At 40.3% G+C, this 23,022-nt stretch overlaps 1 protein-coding gene across 4 annotated transcripts in view; it reads left to right on the top strand.

Moving 5' to 3' along the window:
• LYPLAL1 (lysophospholipase like 1) overlaps positions 1 to 21,364 on the top strand; it is a 38,728-nt gene extending 17,364 nt beyond the window's left edge. For all 4 annotated transcript variants that reach the window (XM_038396156.2, XM_038396155.2, XM_043511745.1 and 1 more), the window contains 3 exons: positions 5,846 to 6,015; positions 20,410 to 20,525; positions 21,110 to 21,364. In XM_038396156.2, the coding sequence (XP_038252084.1) occupies positions 5,846 to 6,015; positions 20,410 to 20,525; positions 21,110 to 21,349 (526 nt within the window). In that variant the 3' untranslated portion in view covers positions 21,350 to 21,364. The remainder of the gene's footprint in view (positions 1 to 5,845; positions 6,016 to 20,409; positions 20,526 to 21,109) is intronic.
• The last annotated feature ends 1,658 nt before the right edge of the window (positions 21,365 to 23,022 follow it).

Below are 23,022 nucleotides of genomic sequence, written 5' to 3'. Positions count from 1 at the left end.
ATTATATTGGTTAATAAAGGGATTTATTTAAGGAACAAGGTGAATGACTAAAACAGATGTGCCAGTAGGATGTAGTGTTAAAGCTGAAAAGTAAGATTCTTTTATGTGAGTTTTTTATTGTATTTCTGAGAAACTAAATTTAGTTGTGAGGACATCTTTGTGACAACAGAAAATATTCTGGCAATCCATTTGAGGGTCTGCTCCTGTGCTCTTTAAATGGATCAATCTCCTATCTCCTTCACTGGGGCTTTATAAAGATTGCATGTTATGACCCTTAATCCCAGGTTTGATCAACTGTACAGTCATATTACATTATGGATTTTACCATGATTCGAAATCTTTAATTTTAAATCCATCTTCAGTTGTAGCAAACATATATAATGTATTAAAATATTCCATAGTTTCTTTGTAGTCCCCCGTCAGTCTGCCTGTATCCATCTGTTGTCCCTAGTCCTATACCTAGATTGTGAGCTCTCTTTGTTCTTTGTATGCACTGTACCTAGCTGAGTGGGGTGCTGGATTGTGACCACAAGGCACTATGATAAGAGAATTAATAATAATATATGTTTTTACCATTCTGGTTTAATGACACAAAAATCTTCCCATGTCTTCAGCCTAGGTTTTTGTCACGTCAGGTACCTACATGCAACACAGTAATTGTGAAAAGAGAGTTAAAAGTGGAGTGGCTTGCAAATATATGACTGGTTTCTCACAGTTATTCACATTTCTGTTAATGGCATCATCAAAATTAGGGATTTTTGAGGCTGCATGGGGAAATAATAAATGCTTTGCATCTATAGGACCTTCCATTTCAGGATCTCAATGCACATTTCTTTAAATATCAGTTAATTTAGCCTGCCAATACCTCTGTGATATAGGTAAGTGGCATTATCTCAACTCCAGAGATTGGGTGATAAAGGCATAGAAAGATTCATGGTTACCCATGGTCACCCAGATAGTCTGTGGCAGAATCTGATTCTCCTGATTCATAGCCACCATTCTTTAGCTACAAGGCTGTAATTCCTGATTAATAAGTGTAGTGAGGCAGAGTAACCTCCTTCCAGACTTGAGAACAAGGGACCATTACACTCTGCTTGGTGGGAGCAGCCAAATCTTCCCCACCTCTCCCCCCTCACCAGAAGTACCAGGGCGGGGCAGGAAGGATAAAGTTGAGTGGGAGCCACAGAAGGAGGCAGATGTCTCCAGCCCACTGCAGCACTCTGAAATTGAAACTGTGCTGTGCAGCTCCCTGCCCCTGGAGGAGACCTATCCTGGGCACGTGTTGTCGGGACTGCCATCAGCCCTGTACTGTGAGGAGACGGAGCACCTTTGGACTATGGAGCCCTGCATCTGGAATGGGGTAGGAAGGAGCCCAGGAAAACCAGACTTTGCTCCAGTTTTGTCACTGTTAGGGCCCTTGGCTGGGACCTGGTGGAGTAGGGTGAGCCCAGGTCCCCTTACCCTTCTGCTGCCAACCCCACCCTTGGTTTTGTGGTCTATTCACCCCTAAGCCAGAAGGCCTGTGCTTTGTTTGTGGCTTGCCCCAGCAAAGAGACTAGGCCTAGACTCTGTGTTTGTTGGCTGCCTTAGCCAGGAATCATAGAAGATTAGGATTGGAAGAGACCACAGGAGGTCATCTAGTGCAGCCCCCTGCTCAAAGCAGGACCAACCTCAACTAAATCATCCCAGCCAGGGCTTTGTCAAGCCGGGCTTTTAAAGCCTCCAAGGATGGAGATTCCACCGTCTCCTTAGGTAATACATTCCAGTGCTTCACCACCCTCCTTGTGAAAGAATGTTTCCTAATATCCAACCTAGACCTCCCCCAATGCAACTTGAGACCATTGCTCCTTGTTTTCTCATCTGCCACTACTGAGAACAGCTGAGCTCCATCCTCTTTGGAACCCCCCTTCAGGTAGTTGAAGACTGCTATCAAACCCCCCTCACTCTTCTCTTCTGCGTACTAAATAAGCCCAGTTCCCTCAGCCTCTCCTCATAAGTCATGTGCCCCAGCCCGCTAATCATTTTGTTGCCCTCCACTGCACTCTCTCCAATTTGTCCAAATCCTTTCTGTATTGGGAGGCACCCAAAAACTGGGCGCAATACTTCCCCACTTGAGAGCAAGGGACCACTAAGCTGACAAATTAAATCATTTACCAAATAAGGGAAACGGAATCAAAGGGGATGGGGACATATTTCCAACTTTAAAAGGTTTGTTATGCTAACAAACAGTATAGGGGAAAGTCAAAGAAAAGGTGCTGTGTTGTGTGGTTTTGTTTGTTTATTTTGTGTATACCACTAAATTTGTTACGGATATTTCAGCAATATCCACACATGCTTTTTCCATGTAAATGTGGGGGCAATCCTGCTACCATAGGACAAAGTTCTTTTAAAAAACTTTTACATGTGTTTTTTTTTGTTTTTTGTTTTTCTTTCTAACAACCTATGTATTAATCCATTGGTTCTAGGAGGTGAAGTCTCTTGGCATTTGCTCCATTGTCAATAGCAGTGCTTACCATAAGCATTGATGCCAAGGTTTTTGAGAAAGGGCCTATAACCAGTACTTGAATAATATCTATCCCAAATTGTTTTATACTCCTACTCCTCATAGTATCTGAGTGCCTTCCATGTAAAATAAATAGCAATGGTAAAGTCCCTAATAGAAGAAGCAAAGAACAAAATTTCTTAAATAGATTTCAGTTGAGCTGCTTCTGTGTATTGAATACTGTTTGCTGATCTTCCTTTATTTTAATAAACAATCACTATTTATCCTTTGGAATCCAAACTAAGGCCTGATAAGTGATGTGTTTAATAGCAATATTTCTTTAAATACATGATTAACTTTGAATTAAGCAAATTAAAGGCAGTGGAACTCGAATGTGCTTTCCTGAATCCTGTGCCTAGATCTGGGTTGTATAGACATGTTATATTCCTGCATCTGTCTGTCTGCCTATCCGAAAGACAAGGTGGGTGGGGTCATATATTTTATTGGACCAACTTCTGTTGAGGAGAGAGACAAGCTTTCAAGCTACTCAGAGCTCTTCTTCAGGTCTGGGAAAGGTACTCCAAGCATCACAGCTAAATACAAGGTGGAACAGATTGTTTAGCATAGGTAGTTAGTACATATTCTAAGAGACCTTTTAAGGTGGTGTGGTGTGTTAATACCTCTGCAGTCATAGGACAAAAAGAAAGGACGGATTAGTAGTGGGACAGATTGTTGTAATAAGTCATAAATCCAGTGTCCCTATTCAGTCCATGATTTTTAGTGTCTAGCACGGGCGCCAACTTTCCATTGCGCCAGGTGGTGCTCGACCCCCAGCTCTGCTCCAGGCGCTGCCCCCACTCCACCCCTTTCCTCAAGGCCACAGCCCCCGCTCTACTCTACCCCGGCCCTGGAGCACCCACGGAGTCAGCCTATGGTGTCTAGCAGAGTTATGAATTTAAGCTCTTAGGCTTGTCTTTTGAAAATGTTGTGCAGGTTTCCTTTAAGGATGAGGACTGAGAGCTCAGGTATGGAGTGATCGCTTTGTGAAAAGTGTTCACCCCCAGGTGATGGGGTGCTTTGTCTTCTATCATTTTCCTGTAGGAATTCATTCGAGAATGTAGTCTCTTCTCTTATAGAATCATAGAAATATAAGGGCTGGAAGGGACCTTGAGAAGTCATCTAGTCCATCCCCCTTCACTGAGGACGGACCAAGTAAACCTAGACCATCCCTGACAGGTGTTTGTCTAATCTGTTCTTTAAAATGTTCACTGGCAGGGATTCCACAATCTCCACTGGAAGTCTGTTTCAGTGCTTAGCTATCCTTATAATCAAAGTTTTTCCTAATACCTAACCTAAATATCCCTGGCTGCAAATTGAGCCCATTACTTGTCCTACCTGAAGTGGAAGTGGACAATTGATCACAGTCCTCTTTAGAACAGCCCTTAACATATTTGAAGACTTATCAACCCCTGCCCCCCCCAGTCTTCTTTTCTCTAGACCAGCGGTTCTCAAACTGGGTCAGGACCCCAAAGTGGATCACAACCCCATTTTAATGGGGTCACCAGGGCCAGCATTATACTTGCTGGGACCCAGGGCTGAAGCTGAAGCCCAAGCTCCACCCCCACCTGGTGACCATGTCAAAAGCTGTACTAAAATAAAGATAATTTATGTCTACAGCACTATGCCAGTAACCTTGTCAAAGGAAGAAAGTAGATTGGTTTGACGTGATTTGTTCTTGACAAACCGATGTTGACTATTACTTATCACCCTATTAGCATCTAAGTGCCTATACTTAGATTAATGACAGGTTTCAGAGTAGCAGCCGTGTTAGTCTGTATTCGCAAAAAAGAAAAGGAGTACGTGTGGCACCTTAGAGACTAACAAATTTATTAGAGCATAAGCTTTCGTGAGCTACAGCTCACTTCATCAGATGCATTTCCTTTTCTTTATACTTAGATTGTAAGCTGTTTAAGTCAGGGACTGTCTTTTTGTTCTGTGTTTATAGTGGCTAGCACAATGGGGTCCTGGTGCATAATTAGGGCTCTGGAGTGTCATAGTCTCTCTGGTTTAGAAATAGACCCTTCTACTTCACACATGTGCAAACCCAATGGTATAAATAAGGGCAGAATTTGCTGCTTCATTAAGCATTTTTGGGATTGTTAGTGGAATTTTGTTTAAACCTTAGTAGTGAGAAAATCCAGATAAAAGACTGAAGGCTTCATTTTCATTTTCAGTGGGTTCCCAGCCAGACAAATTTATCAAAGGCTGTCTGTTTGTAGGCAACTATTGTAATCTGATCTGAGCTTTTCTGAGTTTAAGTTTAGAGTGAAAAATGTGCCTCTTGATTAAACTTAGCAATTAAGGATTTTAGGGGTCTTGGTTTTGACCCCCTTGACATGAAACACTGACCTCAGTGCAGTAGGTTTGATATTGAATTGTTACCTTTGTAAGACAATTAGATCATCTTTCTGGGGATTTTAGGGGCCAATTCATCATCATCATCATAAAAAAAAGTGTCTCCTTTGAATTGCAACTTCCTTGATTATTTGAGTTTTGGACAGTGTATGTAAGGTATTTGTGATACTAATTTGACACTACAGTCTTGCAAAGAAAAGTGTAATTACATCTCTAATTTCAACCTGCACGCTGACAAGATAAGCAAAGGTGTGTTTTTCAACCTTATTTATAAAGTTATCTGGATTATTAAGATAAACTATCTCTCACCACTCACTCATGTTCGTTCTCTCTCTCTCTCTCTCTCTCTCTCTGAAATTTCCATAGGTGCCTAAAAGATTAATAAAAAATCACAAAACCCTCCCATCACTTTCAATGGAATTCTGCCTCTGAATCCCCAAGGTGGTTTTGAAAAAATCTCAGCCTTATTCCTGATATAAAATCAGAGCCCGCCCACAACACATACATAGTATGTGACCTGAGGATTCTGCAACTCATAGACAATAGATCAGAATGTATTGACCCCTTATTCCCATTTATTTCAGCAGTAAATATGCCCAGGAATAGGAGTCACACCTGCAGATCTGTTGGCAGGGTTGTGCTCTAAAAAGACTTAGTATATGAAACTATGCAGCCATGACCTTGTGCTGACTGAAACTTGCATTTGTATTTTAAACCGTTTTCTAAATGTCCTCACCCTTTAAGGATAGTCCTTGATGTACAAAGAGACTTTGTATAGCTAGTGGTGAATAACGTTTAAATTAGACACATTTAGAATTGAGACACAATTAATTGATTCCTCCTCTCCTTTTTCAGTCAGTCACCAAATTGTATGTTATTTACCGTGGTTATACTGAGTGCCTTTGTTTTCATACATTTTTAATCAACCTTTCTTTTCTTTTCCCCCAGACCGTATACACCTATGAGAGGGGCCCTCTCCACTGTGTGGTTTGACAGATGGAAGATATCTAATGAGTGCCCAGAACACATTGAATCCATTGACTCAATGTGTCAGGTGCTTACAAACGTGATTGATGAGGAGGTTAAAAATGGCATCAGCAAGAATAAGATAATTTTAGGTAAGGGTTTTTTTATGGTTTTTTTTTTTTTAGGCTTATGAGAGAGCCTCTCACTTTGGGTTCCCATTGGATTCCATCCTGCAAGTTTGACAAGCAATCTCTGCACATGCTGAGCAACCCCAGATCTCAGATGACCTTCATTCAGAGTTGAGAGCACTCTGTGCATTGCAGGACCTAGCCCTTGGTAGGTCAGATTAGGCTGTCTCACCCGTAAAACTGCTTTGAATTCATTGGGGTGCTGTGGGTTTAAACATATGGAGCATTTGGCTTGCTGGGTACGTTGTCCCATCAAATTAAACATAAGGTTTTTGTTTGTTTATTTTTTGAATTGCTCATATATCATTGAAATTTAAATACCAGTCAACAATGTCTAGTCTATTCTTACTTTGCTATGTCTATCTGGACTCTTCATATTTAGATGGCTTCTGAAGAATGCAAGTCTTGAGTTCTCTCAAAGGCAATGTAGTTTCTTATTTCAATAAGCATCTAGACAACACAAATAGTTACACATTGTATCTTCTCTACTGCTGTGGTTGCCATTTTCAAAGAGATGCCAGCAACATTCTACCTGGAGGAGGGAGAGCATTTTAAGAGTGGATATGGTGGTGGTGAACAGGCAGCTGATTCATGGATATGAAGTGGGGGGAGGTAGAGTGCTGTTTGACAAGGAAGTCAAAGAGAACAAGCTTCTAGTTGTGGAAGCCATTGTTACTCAGGAGACTTTCTCCAGAGATGTTCAGTGGCGCAGATGCAGGGAAATTGAATGGTGGTGGTGAGCCATGTGGGACATTGTTCTGTGGAAAGAAGGAGTAGAGGGATTAGACAACTGAGTCAATAAAGGAGAGAGTGAGACTTAAAATGGCAGATAAGCCGTCAATTGTTGTGTAGTAATAACCCAATCCAGAACTTGAAAATGGAAGCCATTTTCTTGCCAAATGCCCCCTTCCCCGTTCAGTTGTGTGCATAATTGATTTGTTATTGTTGGGTCTTGCTGTTACTGGTTAAAAATAATCTTAGAAGTAGAATTCTGTGGATATTAAAGATACAAAGGAATGTTAAAACGGGTCAAATTTGACTGTTTTTATGTTTATGTTTAATGCCAAATTAGGCAGATCCTAAAATATGCAAATCATGCTGAAATTTTAGAACACTTGAGAATAATTTTTATTCTGTTCATATCTCGGTTTTTTATACTACACCCACCACTGTAGTACAAGCACCCTGATTCTGTGTGAATTTCAAAAAGATCCTTGGATTTAAAAATGAGATGTCAATTAATGTTGAAGCCTGCTCTAACGTTCAGTTATGATGTTTGAATACCTAAGCAAAAACTGACTTTCCCTCCCCTCTTTCTCTCCCCGCCCCCTTTGATTTCCTACTACTTTCCTAGTTTTACAGGTCACTTTCTGTATACACAGAAGTGCTGATCCAAGCACGTTGGTCTTTGCCACCTGTAGTCACTTGTATAAGCTGCCAGTGAAAATAAACTTTCAATAACAGTCCTGTAGACTTGATCATGTGCCAAAAAACACATGCATGATTCCTGACCCCTTGTACTATAACAATAACATGAGACACAACCACTTTTTTGTTTATTGCTAGACTTCTTACATAGCTACTGGACCATGGTGGAAGTAACATGAAAGGGCTGCATCTCTTGTAAATATTGGCATAGTCATCTCTCTCAGTATGTGTGAAAATGGGATGGGGGAAGAAATATCTTGGCACTAGACATCCCAGAGAAAGAAGGCATTGTAAGTACTGAGAGATGAAAAATCAACAATAAATCATTAAAACATGCTGGGCAAACAACTTCACCTACAGCCAAGGCTTTTTATGTCTCCAGCCTCCAAGTTCTCTCATCTTGCATCTTTTGTAATTATTGGAAGATGAAGTATGTTGTCCTTCATGTAAGGACACTTACTACAGAGCTCTCCAGAGGTAAATTTAGGGTTGGGTTCTACTGCCCCATTCCTGTAGAATCTGAACGTGAAGATGACGAAGTAGAATTTTACGTACGTGTGTGTGTGTGCGCGCGCACGCAGCACCTCACAAAAACCTTCACCCCAAAATGTGACAGCTTTTATATTTACCACTGGTCATACTCCCACCCATTCCTATTCTTCTCATCTTCCTTCATCCTATCTGTGTGAACAGGAGAAATGTCAAACAGACGTGCCAGCAGTGGATGGAGGTAACTAATAATGTCTGCCACAAGATCATATACTTCAATTTCTTTGTCTTTACTGATTTGTTTTATTTTTACAGCACCCAAACTCTGCTAGTACACACAGTTTACAGTACACACAGAAAGTCATAGGTCTTGAAAGATTTGCATTCTAAGTTTAGGGTTGCCAGCTTTCTACTCCCACAAAACCGAACTCCCTTTCCCCGCCTGAGGCCCTGTCCATGTCCCGCCCACTCCATCTCCCCCTCACTCACTCGCTCATTGGGGGCTGGGGTGTAGAAGGAGGGTGAGGGCTCCAGCTAGGCATCCAGTGGCCAGGGATGAGGGGTTTGGAGTGCAGGAGGGGGCTGTGGGGGTGGAGCTGAGGGGTTCGGAGTATGGGAGGGGGCTCTGGGCTGAGGCAGGAGGTTGGGGTGTGGGAGGAGGTACGGGTTCTGGGCTGGGGGTGTGGGCTCTGATTAGGGGCTGAGGATGAGGGATTTGGGATGCAAGAGGGCACTCCGGGCTGGGGCTGAGGGGTTCGGAGTGTGGGAGTGGGCTCTAGACTGGGGCAGGGATTGGGGTATGGGGGGAGTGAGGGCTGTGGCTGGGGGTGCAGACTCTGCGGTGGGGCTGGGGATGAGGGGTTTGGGGTGCAGGAGGGTGTTCTGGGCTGGGATTGAGGGGTTCAGAGAGTTGGAGGGAGTCAGGGGTGCCAGCTCTGGGCGGTGCTTACCTTAAGCAGCTCCTGGAAGCAGCGGCATGTCCCCCCTCTAGCTCCTATATGGAGGCACAGCCAAGTGGCTCTGTGTGCTGCTCCATCCACAGGCGCCGCCCCCGCAGTTCCTATTGGCTGTGGTTCCCTGCATGGTGCTGCTAACTGGACAGTCAATGGCCCGGTCAGTGGTGCTGACCAGAGCTGCCAGGATCGAAAACCGGACACCTGGTCATCCTGTCTAAGTTAGATATGCTTGGTACAGGGACCAGGCTTAGCAAACAGTAGGGAAAGGTTGGAGTAAGGAAGGACAAGGGTTACAGCAATAAAATCAGCAGTTACTCAGTTCAGCCATGTTCATGTCTTTATAGTTCAACTAATTTTTTAAAATATGTATTTATTATTGATAACATATAATGGGCATCATAGAACATCCCTGATAGATGTTTGTCCAAATTGTTCTTTAAAACTTTTAATGATGGGGATTCTGCTACTTCCCTTGGAAGTCTATTCCCGAGCTTAACTACTCTTGTAGTTAGACAGTTTTTTCTCATATCTAAATCTCCCTTGCTACAGATTAAATCCATTACTTGTTGTCCTGTTTTCAGTGGACATGGGAAACAAGTGATGACAGTCCTCTTTCGAACAGCCCTTAATGTATTTGAAGACTGAGACCAGATTCCCCCTCAGTGTATTTTTCTCAGGACTAAACCTGCCCAGTTTTTTTAATGTTTTCCCATAGGTCAGGTTTTCTAAACCTCTGATAATTTTTGTTGTTTTCCTCTGGACTCTCTGCAGTTTGTCCATGTCTTTCCTGAAGTGCGGTGCCCGCAATTGGACATGGTACTCCAACTGAGGCATCACCAGTGTCAAGTAGAGCAAAATAATTACTTCCCATGTCTTTCATACAACACTCCAGTTAATATAATACATCCCAGTGCCTTTTCCACAACCGCATCACACTGTTGATTCATATTCAAATTTGTGATCCACTGTGACCCTCAGATCCTTTTCACCAGTTATTTCCCATTTTGTAGTTATGCGTTTGATTTTTTTCACCTTCCTAAATGTAGTACTTTCCATGTACCGTTATTGAATTTCATCATGTTGAATTTGGACCAATTCTCAGATTTGTCAATGTTGCTTTGAGCAAGTAGAATATGAATTTTATAATACTTGGGTACCACCAACCAGATGATGATCAGCAATCCTGAATCTGTTCTAGCATTTGGATCACCAGCTTGCCATGTACCTGTCAGTGTCCCATTGTTGGAGCATTTCCATAAGCTCATGCAATCATTGATGCTAGGATTGGAAAAAACCTTCTGGGTCATCTTGCAGTTGGCATGCAATATTATTCTGTATACTAATGTTTTATTATTAGTGCTGGCTTAAAAAGAAGTGTGTGTGTGTGTGTGTGTGTGAGAAATTACACAAATGTCAATTTTTTGACATAGTTTCAAAATATTTCAACCAGTTATTACTATTGGTTTGTTTTAATTTTATTTTAGTGCCACCTGGGTGCTCAGGTTCATAGAGATTTACATGAAGATAGTCTCTGCTGCATGTAAATCCTGATCCTTCAAATGTACCCAGTTGAAATGAAACTATTCATGCTCATATGTCTTTGAGATTAGGGCCAAAATGAGACACACAATATAGACTCCTAGATATTAAGGTCAGAAGAGACCATTATGATCATCTAGCCTGATCTCCTGCACAATGCAGGCCACAGAATCTCACCCACCCACTCCTGCAATAAACCTAATATGGTACAGATATACTAGATGATGGTTCAGGCTTGACATTGTGTTAGTTACTTTTGGTGGATCATCTCTGAAAGGCAACCCGGAATAAGAGGTCCCTTTTTTTAGGAGGGAGCTGAAAAGAGCAAAGGTGGTTTGATGCTTACGAGAAGGGAGACAACCTCACAAATGATGAAGCTTCATGGAAGAAGGTACAAGATGTGAGTGAGATACAGATTTTAAAATGTGGGTTTGTGAGGGAGGCTTGGAGACTCATAGGGAACAAAGTTGGTGCAGGGGGCTGGAAAGGTAGAAATAAATGGAGGTTTTAATCTAATCTGTCACATAAGGCCCCAAAAAAACTCCCTTGGCAATATTGTTCCACTGTTTAAAATTCCTGTTAACAGAAAATTTTTTTCTTTTATAGTTGCAGGCCATTGCCATGTGCTAGGCCAGGTTTATGCTAGAAACTTTTGCTTGATATAACAATGTGTAGTGCAGGCAGGTGGTGGTGGTGGCAGGATTGTTTTTAATAACACTTTTATACCAGTAAAAGCTCAGATGTAAATGCATTTATACTGGGGGGGGGGGTTCTTTTTCCAGTATAGCTTATTTCAGCTGGGGAGCTAGTATAAGCTATATCAGCAAAAGCACATTTAATTAACTGTGACAAAGCTGACCCTCAATCCTGATCAGTGAGAGCAGATCCCTACACCCATGCACTTCCCCACTGAAGTAAATGGTTGCAGAGGTCTGTCTGTGTGGACTGGTCACCAGCAGTAAGAAATTAATGTTATGTTTGACAGATATCTTCCCAGTACCACATCTATGGTCTCATCTTCATAAAGGCATACAGAAATAGGGGTTAAACCATAGTTGTAATAAGATAATCAGGTAAAAGACAAATGGATATTTTCTTGCTGGTCTTTACTTTTCTGCCAATGAACTTCAAAAATTGTAGTCTTATGAAAATGTGTTATTCATATCAAGTGAAAATGTGGCAAAATTTCTTTGAGTTCCAACATGAAACAATACATACAGCAAAAAAAAGTATCACTTTTACAATAAAAACGTAGAACTTGTACCACTTAGCTGTTTGCTGAAAACATGTCATGTTGTTTGAGTGTTTTGTCAGGAGAGAAAACTGTACAGCAAATTTATTCATGCTCCCAATTTGTAAAAAGAGAGAGTTTCTGGCTACCAAAAGGAAGCTGCCTTTATTCTTGTAAAGGCATTAAAAAATTACTGAACAGCAAACAGAGGACAGAACTGTAGTGGATTCTAAACTGTACATTTCAGTATTGCTAGGGGATAGGCGTAGGAGTTATGTAGCAATGCTTTACAGATAAACAAGTCCTTGCCCTGAAGAACTGACAAAAGACAATTATGTTCATGAAGTTCTTTGTATGGAGTAGATAAAGAAAATGTGCTATCCTGTTAACATTCATCCACTGTTGTAATATTCAATCGTATGCCTTATTAGTTCTGGGGCACAGTAATTTTTCATATGTACAATAATAAGCTATTGTTATGTTGTCTTGTCAAGGCACTTTCTCTCCTGTTGCACCCACTATTGCAGTTCAGCTAGTGGCCACATGCTCATTATATGCCTTTGTACTTAGTGCTTACTTGATATTTGCTGTTCAGCTCAAGGCAAACTGTAACAGGTTGGGGGAAGTGTCTAGGTGGGATACTGTAGTGTGTTTATGCTTATGGAAATACTGATTTGAAACAAGGAAGTAAAGAGTACATGAGTCTCTTTGCAGGTCACTTATTAGGATATTTTGTTGCATTCACCAATGGGGAAAGAGAAATTGCCCAAATCGCCCCTAGAGACGGCAGAAAGATGAGGAGAAAATAACAAAATGAGCGTCAGTTTGGAAAAATACAGGCTAATACTTCTGAGTAATAATTATCCTAAATTCAGATATTCAATGGCAAGGATAAATCCGGGAATCAGTAATGCTGAAAGAGTGGACAGAAAATTAGACCTGAATATACAGTGCATCATGGCAGTAAAATGGGCAAGAAGGTAATTGTCTCTCCTCATGCTATGCTGGTGTACTACATATGGAATATTATGTTCATTTCTGGCCAACTCATTGTCAGAGATGTATTGATAAACTTGAAGAAATTCAGGGAAGAGCCGGAAAAATTATCAAAGAAGGGCTTGACTAATGAGGAAAGATTCTAAAAAGCTGAATATACGTAATTTGGCTAAGTGATGATTAAGGGCCTGGTTCTCCTCTCACTTAGATCAAAGGGGGTTACACCAGTGCGTGATTATGACTCAGGGAAGCAACTCATGATTTACACCAGCGAGAGAGAGAAGAATCTAGGCTTTAGCGCTGCAGAGCACTGAAACATCAAGGAGTAAGGGCAGAATTATTTATGGTGCTAAATTTGGAGTAACTTGGTGAAATAAAGGGAGTGTTTAAGTTGACTATTAGGGAACGCTTCCTAATATTCAGGGGGATGGATGACTTGATGATTACCTGTTATGTTCATTCCCTCTGAAGCACTTGGCATTGGCCACTGTTAGAAGGCAGGATACTGGTCTAGATGGGCCAATCGTCTGACCCAATATAGGTCTATGGGTCAGTAGAATAGTTTCCAGGAAAGTGGCTTTGAACATGTTAAAGCTAGATGGAAAAACCTAACTGGCCACCTGTCCATTCTACTGTAAATCTAAGATTATTTTCTACAACAAATATACTAGTACATTTTTCAGTCTCTGATTTCAGAAAACCATTGAGACAAAACTAGAGCCCATTATGGGGTGCAGTCTGCATGACTGAGAAAAATATATTCTTCCACTTTCGAAGACAACTGAACATTTTGAAGTCAGAGACAGGAAATCAAACACAATGTAACAAGGGAGATCAGAAGATAAATTAACATGCTGGCTGGTATACAGAGCACTTCTAAGAGAGACCTTAGATAAAGCATCCTTCATTGTGGGTCATGAAATTAAGCATTCATTTACAGATTTGAGACCCAAACCATTGTTTGATGAGTGAATAGTGGGTTGTGAGTAATGCAAAGAAATGAATATAACTGAAGTATTATAGTAAGCAAACTGATCGATTCCTGGGTTTAAGCATAGTGATTGAAGCAACAGATTTTGCTTCACATATGGTTCTGATTCTCATCTCTCAGGTGTCTATTTGGAGTAGCCTCACTGAAATTTAAAGGTTTAAGGGGAATCAAGTCTGAAGATCTTACATGTAGACAGAACATCTCATTATGAAAAATCCTAAAGCCCTTTTATAAACTGTATATGAAAGAATTTATTTACTTGCCACTGAAACATGGCAGTAGTTGGGATTTAATCTTCCTTGAGAGGGAATAAAATATTTATGGGAAGCACAGTCTCTGCCTGCTCCTCCCATGTTATGTCACCGTGCACTTAAGTGATTGAGTTACTCTATACTGCACCTGAAGTTCTAGAGAACAGCCTGCCTTAAATCTCTCGTTTTTAACATGGGTATCACACATGCAGAGCTCAACCTTGATTCAAGTTCTTTATTTGGAAAGTGAGGATGTGACTGGTTCTGATTTCAGCTGGAAGCTCACAACTAGCTATTTCAAGGACAAGAGGTTTCCTCCACTTGGGCACTATGTCCTAAAATTTCACTTTATCCATATCCTTCTCTGTTAATAGTGGTTGACTTTCAGAGAGGACACATATGGGTGGCGGACCTATTACGGAAGTAGACTTCAGCCCCATCAGAGCAGGTTTTGGTGTAGGATCTCAGGTGCTCGTTTTGGAGAAGCCTTGTTGAATTGGGGCCCAATAGGTGGTTGCCTATTTTAAACATGTGCATCATAGATTCATAGATACTAAGGTCAGAAGGGACCATTCTGATCATCTAGTCTGACCTCCTGCACAATGCAGGCCACAGAATCTCACCCACCCACTCCTACGAAAAACCTCACCTATGTCTGAGCTATTGAAGTCCTCAAATCGTGGTTTAAAGACTTGAAGGAGCAGAGAATCCTCCCTCAAGTGACCTGTGCCCCATGCTACAGAGGAAGGCAAAAAACTTCCAAGGCCTCTTTCAATCTGCCCTGGAGGAAAATTCCTTCCCAACCCCAAATATGGCGATCAGCTAAACCCTGAGCATTTGGGCAAGATTCACCAGCCAGATACTACAGAAAATTCTTTCCTGGGTAACTCAGATCCCACCCATCTAATATCCCATCTCAGGGGATTAGGCCTATTTACCATGAATATTTATAGATCAATTAATTACCAAAATCACATTATCCCATCATACCATCTCCTCCATAAACTTATTGAGTTTAATCTTAAAGCCAGATAGATCTTTTTCCCCTCGGCTTCCCTTGGAAGGCTATTCCAAAACTTCACTCCTCTGATGGTTAGAAACCTTCATCTAATTTCAAGTCTAAACTTCCTGGTGGCCAGTTTATACCCATTTGTTCTTGTGTCCACATTGATGCTGAGCTTAAATAATTTCTCTCCCTCTCCTGTATTTATCCCTCTGATATATTTATAGAGAGCAATCATATCTCCCCTCAAACTTCTTTTAGTTAGGCTAAACAAGCCAAGCTCCTTGAGTCTCCTTTCATAAGACAAGTTTTCCATTCCTCGGATCATCCTAGTAGCCCTTCTCTGAACCTGTTCCAGTTTGAATTCATCCTTTTTAAACATGGGAGACCAGAACTGCACACAGTATTCCAGGTGAGGTCTCACCAGTGCCTTGTATAATGGTACTAAAACCTCCTTATCCCTACTGGAAATACCTCTCCTGATGTATCCCAAAACCGCATTGGCTTTTTTCACAGCCATATCACATTGGCAGCTCATAGTCATCCTATGATCAACCAATACTCCAAGGTCCTTCTCCTCCTCCATTACTTCTAATTGATGCGTCCCCAGCTTATAACTAAAATTCTTGTTGTTAATCCCTAAATGCATAACCTTACACGTCTCACTATTAAATTTCATCCTATTATTATTACTCCAGTTTACAAGGTCATCCAGATCCTCCTATATGATATCCCGATACTTCTCTGAATTGGCAATACCTCCCAGCTTTGTATCATCTGTAAACTTTATTAGCACACTCCCACTTTTTGTGCCAAGGTCAGTAATAAAAAGATTAAATAAGTTTGATCCCAAAACTGATCCCTGAGGAACATCACTAGTAACCTCCCTCCAGCCTGACAGTTCACCTTTTAGTAGGACCCGTTGTAGTTTCCCCTTTAACCAATTCCTTATCCACCTTTCGATGTTCATATTGATCCCCATCTTTTCCAATTTAACTAATAATTCCCCATGTGGCACGGTATCAAATGCCTTATTGAAATCGAGGTGAATTAGATCCACTGCGTTTCCTTTGTCTAAAAAATCTGTTACTTTCTCAAAAAAGGAGATCAGGTTGGTTTGGCACGATCTACCTTTTGTAAAACCATGTTGTATTTTGTCCCATTTACCATTGACTTCAATGTCCTTAACTATTTTCTCCTTCAGAATTTTTTCCAGGACCTTGCTTACTACAGATGTCAAACTAATAGGCCTGTAGTTACCCAGATCATTTTTTTTCCTTTCTTAAAAATAGGAACTATATTAGCAATTCTCCAATCATACGGTACAACTCCTGAGTTTACAGATTCATTAAAAATGCTTGCTAATGGGCTTGCAATTTCAGGTGCCAGTTCCTTTAATATTCTTGGGTGAAGATTATCTGGGCCCCCCGATTTAGTCCCATTAAGCTGTTTGAGTTTCACTTCTACCTCAGGTATGGTAATATCTTCCTCCATATCCTCATTCCCATTTGTCATGCTACCATTATCCCAAAGATCCTCTTTAGCCTTATTAAAGACTGAGGCAAAGTATTTGTTTAGATATTGGGCCATGCCTAGATTATCCTTAACCTCCACTCCATCCTCAGTGTTTAGCGGCCCCACTTCTTCTTTCTTAGTTTTCTTCTTATTTATATGGCTATAGAACCTTTTACTATTGGTTTTAATTCCCTTTGCAAGGTCCAACTCTACTTGATTTTTAGCCTGTCTCACTTTATCCCTACATGTTCTGACCTCAATAAGGTAGCTTTCCTTGCTGATCCTTCCCATCTTCCACTCCCTGTATGCTTTCTGCTTCTTCTTAATCACCTCTCTCAGATGCTTGCTCATCCAGCTTGGTCTACAACTCCTGCCTATGAATTTTTTCCCTTTTCTTCGGATACAGGCTTCCGATAGCTTCTGCAGCTTTGATTTAAAGTAATCCCAGTCCTTCTCTACCTTTAGATCCATAAATTCTTCAGTCCAATCCACTTCCCTAACTAATTTCCTTAATTTTTGAAAGTCAGCCCATTTGAAATCAAAAACCGTAGTCGCAGATTTATTTTTGTCAATCCTTCCGTTCAGTTTGAACTGAATTAGCTCATGATCACTTGAACCAAGATTATCCCCTACAACCATTTCTTCTATGCAGTCCTCACTACTCACCAAAACCAAATCTAAAATGACATCCCTTCTAGTCGGTTTAGCAACTACTTGATGAAGGAATCCATCAGCTCTCGCATCAAGTAAACGTTTAAACTATTAAAATTGTAGTGGTTAAATGTTTAACCATTAGGCTCCATTGCCGGCCCCGGGGTCCCGGCTGCTGGCCCTGCGCAGAGCCCTGGGCATGGGGGCGCCCGCGGTAGAGTCCTGCAGCAGAGTTTAAATGCTAACCGGAATTAAATGCTTACTGTTAAGCCTCATGCCTATCTGTTAGCCGGTTAACATTTTACATCCCTAGTGAGTCACCCCTTTGATGTCAATAGGATTACTTGTATGCTTAAAGTTAGGGCACACAGTTAAGTGCTTTGCTAAATCAGGGCCACAGGGGAGCATATTGCTTTTTGATCACTGTTCTTGATATGCAGCAGAATCCATTATAAAGCCAACATTTACTAACTGTTACAAAGCACTAACCACAGATCTCTCGAATTGTAGTTATAAGGGAAAGTCTGTGATACTTGCAGATATTTTCTGTGTGGAACCTATTGGCAAATTCTAATATTTTAATGATACTCTATGCACTCCTTGGGAGTGGAGTGGTCTGCACATCTAAGATTAAAACATCTGTACGTGCATCATTGATCTTGATGGATACTCACAACAGAATCTGGTTAGTAATGTTGTAAGTCTTGCATGTTCCATGCTATCTTTCCTTCTACTGAGATAATTAGTACTTAAACTTGCATGTAATTATCATCTATGTTTGCTTGTATCTTGTAAGTTGTGTTGGTTATGAGATCTTATTTTCTGTAACAATGTGTATATTTTATTTTTTGTTTCATTTTAATATTTCTAGTCTTTTAAAAACTCCTTGAGTGAACATGTGTTTTATGTATTATGTCAAACTTAGACGTACATTGAAATATTATCCTTTTGGAATCATAATATTTTGCCTTCATGTATAAATACTCGTTGAAATCACTGTCTGCGAAGCATTTACTATATAGTATTTACCCAGACGCTACTGTGGTATTGAGTGATAAAGTGCAGATTTTCCCATGGAAAACTGAATTCAAAGAACTAGCCCTTTGTATTAAATTTTCTCATAGTAGTATGAGCCACATGAAAGCACCATTACCTAATATTCTTCTACACAGAAGGTGATTGCATTGTCAAAGACTGCTGGTGAGTAATTGCAGATAGTCTGCCAGAGTGTGACTAACTGGGTGCAAAATTTTAGATTAAATCATTTACAAACTAGTAATGGGTTTTCAATGCACACATTTGTCTAGATTCTAAAACATAAAAATGTGCTTACATTTACATATGAACAATGTATATCTGCATGTATAGTGTGTGTGTATTTATATGTATGGATATAAACACATACAATAACCTTTTGGAGTGTAATACACTATTTTTATGAGTTTGGAAGATGGCATGCCGGGCTGGCATGAGGAAGTGGGTGAGAAGCAATTGGATCTCACTAGAGAGAATAAAGCACACTTCAGCCAAGACACATTGCTGTTTTAGAGAAGTGAGTTTTGGGTAGCTGTAACATTTTATCTAAATGTTGAGAATGAGAGGGTCTCTCTCTCCATCTCTCCATGTTTCCATGATCCTGCATTTATAGTTGAGAGTTTTTCTGTGGTGGTCTTTTGAGTTCTGTTTTGCCTTTGAACTTTAGCATTTTGTGTGATAAACAGCTGTGGGAAATCCTGTGCCCAAAAAGAAATTTCCTGCTGGAGAAGACCAAGCAGTATTTGCACTGGTTTTCTGCTGGGGGTTTCAGCTGGGGTGGTACAAGGTGCAGTCTTAAGTTGCGTTCTGGTCTCCCCCACTCCTGCCCGCACCTATGTGTGCATCCCCTGGCATGTTGGCTGTTTCCTTTCCCCCTGCTAGGGCCTCACACTTTTGATGTAGCACTGATTGCCTGTAATCATCTGTCACCATTGCTGCTCTTATCCCCAGACAGATTTTTCTGCACTGTGGCTTGGGATACACTATCATAACATGTGGCCAAGTCAAGCCCACAATACCTAAATTATATAGTGCAGAGTTACGTTTATGCTCAGTGCAGTGTCTTTACAGAACTTCCATTCTAGCAGCTTTGTGTAAATGCTGTTCAGGGCAGAAGTAGAGTGGAACTGGGTCAACCCAGGGGATGGATTATGACATCAATCTGCCATTCTGCCTTTAAAAGCCCCAGTCAAAACCATACTGTGTTTCATTTGTATTTCTTTTTCCTCTAATCTATATTCAGTACGTTTTGTGTTTAAAAAGTCCAGAACTCAGAATGTCACATCTATTTTTAGCACCAAACTACTTGGTGAAAATCAAATGCACCACCAAATAAGTGAACTGTGTAAAAATACTGTTCTAATTAAGCATAAGTCATAACCATTCTCTGTTAGCTTATGTCTGTGCACTGGGAGAGATTTCAACAGAACAGTCATTCCACCTAAGTGCTTCACTTCTAATGTCCTCTATTAGCAGGATACAATAATAAAATACCATCTACATTGTGTACATGGAAAGTAACGTGATGGTCATAGAGTCCATTTCCTAACAGGCAAGTATCTGTCATCTTAAAAAAAAAAAAAAAAAAAAAAAAAAAAAAAAAAAAAAAAAAGCTGGTGGCAGCCTAGTTATTGTTCTCAAAAGGTAGACCATGGGTAGAGAGAGTAATCAATTCTCTTACCCTTCAGAGTGATCTGTTAGAACAGGGGTAGGGCACATTTGTGGGGAAGTGTTTCCGCTTGTCCAGCTGCACCGCCCATGACATATCTCTCCTGTGAAAAAAGAGAGGATCTCAGTCTGCCTGGCATGGTGGTCCAGTGGTGTGAATATTGATTATGTACAGTGATGGTGATATGCTGTCATCCTTCATGAGTGCTAGACTGACAAAGTATGAAAAGTCACCTGAAGAACTGGAGGTAACAGCCCTACCCACATCATGGAATTCTGCTTTGCATTGTCTATAAAACACACACCTACAATGTCCAAACAGCTGATGGAGACCATTAAATGAGAGGATTATGAAATAGTACCATTCTGGTTTATAAATTTTTCCTCCTCTTTTTAACTCTCCAGCTTTCTAACTGAATCTTAGTTTGTTTTTATATATATAATTAAGATTCAGTTAGAAAGCTATAAAATATATATAAAAATGTTATATGTATGATATTTTTCCAAAATCTAAAATATTGTGAAAATAATCAAGTCAGATGTTAGATTAGCAAGACATAACTAAATCCCAGTGGTTTTTTTTTTTTTTTTTGGTCACGTTTTAGGAGGTTTTTCAATGGGAGGTGGCATGGCAATGCATTTAGCGTACAGGTATCATCAAGATGTGGCTGGAGTCTTTGCTCTTTCTAGCTTTCTCAATAAGACATCTGCTGTTTACCAGGTGAGTGAATGCCAGTCTTTTTACAAATACCTTTTGGAGCGCATACAAATTCCACCTAAAAAGATAAACTGATAATTAGGCAAAAACAATTGAAGCACAGCATTTCCTGGGGAGTGGAATTGATTAGCTCCAGGTGGTCATTAACCGCAGGGAGTGTTCTGCACTGAGAACATTGTTAAGCAAAATATCAGGGAATAAAGGCTTGAAAACGACTTTTATCTTTACACATTATTTGCTTACTTTTGCAGTCTCACTACTATTACACTGTGCAAAGTATGCCAAGTGTGCAATGGAACATTAGACAATCAAATTATTTGTTTAGTTACATGGCATCTTTAATTATTGTACCTATTATTTGAGAATGTCTAGCAAATTATAAAGGTCATGGGCTCCATTCTGCTGTATTCAGGTCAACATGAATCTTTCTGTTCATGTTACGTGGAGCAAGATCAAACGCTGCATGTAGCTTTTTGCAGTTGTAAACGGAGCTTGTTTAGCACATTGAATTCCATATATAAAGTTTTTCATATATCAACATTTGCATCTTCTAAAATCCATATTTGAACTTTTTCTTCCCCATCTAGGCTTTACAGAAAAATGAAAGTGTCCTTCCTGAATTATTTCAGTGTCATGGAACAGCTGATGAGTTAGTTCTGCACTCGTGGGGTGAAGAGACCAACAAGATGTTAAAATCATTGGGAGTAGCAACATCTTTTCATAGTTTTCCAAATCTTAATCATGAGTTACACAAAACTGAACTGGAAAAATTGAGCTCTTGGATTGTAAAGAAATTGCCTGTGGAGACAGCCATGTCAAATGAATAAATGACATTAACTTAACATTTCAAAATAACATGTTTATGTATAGCAAGGGCTTGCCTACATTAACAGTTAATGCACAACAGGCTAGTGTGAGGTAAATATACAACCCAGCTTGCCACGCACTAAGTGTCCATGTGGATCCTGCTGGCTCGCTAGTTCCCTAGTGCACTTTGGTCTACCCTGCTTTGAAACAGGAGTAGATCAAAGTGCACAGGGAATGGTTAGTATATGGACAGTTAGTGCATGGAAACCTGGGGTGTGTGTCTACCGCACACTAGCCTGCATCTCACACAAGCCCTAAGAGTGTGCATCATTTATTTTGTAACTATAAATCCAGCTTCAGATAGACACTGATGTTACATACAACTTTCTTACAACCTAGTCTGGACGATGATAAAGTACTGATACTTACTGATGTTTTTACTGTCCAATATGCAAAACATGGAAGGTACAACATTCTGTGGAAGATACTGAGAGTATTAAAACCATACTTATAAATGGCCCAAACTCTTCAAAACTTTAATATATATATTGTTCCATGATTTTCCAGATCATCCTATTTTTATTCCAAGATGGAAAAAGCTGTAATAGTTTTTTTTAAAAAAAGCATAAAAATAATTTTACCGTCTACAAATGTAGCAGTGTGTAATATAAGGCAAGTTACATTTGAGGAAAAAAATTATGGTGCCATTCCTGCAAAGACTTAAGCGTGTGCTTAACTTTACACACTGAGTAGTCCCTTAGAGTGCACTGCAGTTGTCTAAGCAGGAAGTTACAAAAGTATGGATAGCAGTGGCACAGTCCGCAACTGAAAGAAAAGATCACAACCAGGGCATGGTTACTACTATAATATGGTCATCAAACAGCAGCTGGGATCTAAAGTCACCCCTTGATTGCTAACCCCAGTAATTAATGTCCAATGTACTCTCTCAGTCAAAGGGTCTGATGTTACCTCTGCCATCTCCACTTGCCGCAACCCACCATATCATGGGAATCTTGCTCACTTTCATTCATGCCCCAACCTCAGCTAGACACTGGCTAAGGGGCCTAACCTCACTATCCAAGTCAAGCCTTGAACATGTTACTTATATCCTCCCCGTGGACCAGTTTAACCATCTGTAATCTTCAGAGTGTACTTCTTAGAGCACCTGTTCCATAGAGATTTTCTGAAAATTAATATTTTCAGAGTTTTGAGATTATTGGACGATTCATGACTTTTTGTACCATAAAGACTGATTAACACAAAACCCTTTCCAGTTTGTGTGTAAATCATAACATATCTATTCAGGAGTTGGATAACACTTACCTACTTCACAGGTGTGATGATAGTTAAAGAGTAGAAATGGGCACAAAATCTGTATCCAAACATCTTCCAAAATGTAGTGAAATCCAGATCTGGATCTGACCTTGGTCACAGTTGGTCTCTAATCTGTATAATGGGAATAAACAAAACTCCAGGTCTGCTATGGTGTTTAATAAAGGGAACCAAAGTAGTCCATTGATACTACAAAATGAATCCTGGTTCTCGTGACCGTCCTTTCTTTGTAACTATTCCTGTTCTCACCATATTTGTTCCAATTTCTTTGATCTACTCTCTGATATCATTAAAAAGCCATAATGGCAGAATGAAAAGAGTTTGTCATCTCTCTTTGTCTCATTGCACCTGTCACCAGAAT

This window comes from Dermochelys coriacea, chromosome 3 (assembly GCF_009764565.3).
Source record: "Dermochelys coriacea isolate rDerCor1 chromosome 3, rDerCor1.pri.v4, whole genome shotgun sequence".
Classification (NCBI taxonomy): Eukaryota; Metazoa; Chordata; order Testudines; family Dermochelyidae; genus Dermochelys; species Dermochelys coriacea.
Note: the sequence above shows the minus strand (reverse complement) of the source record. Positions and strands in the feature narration are given on the sequence as shown.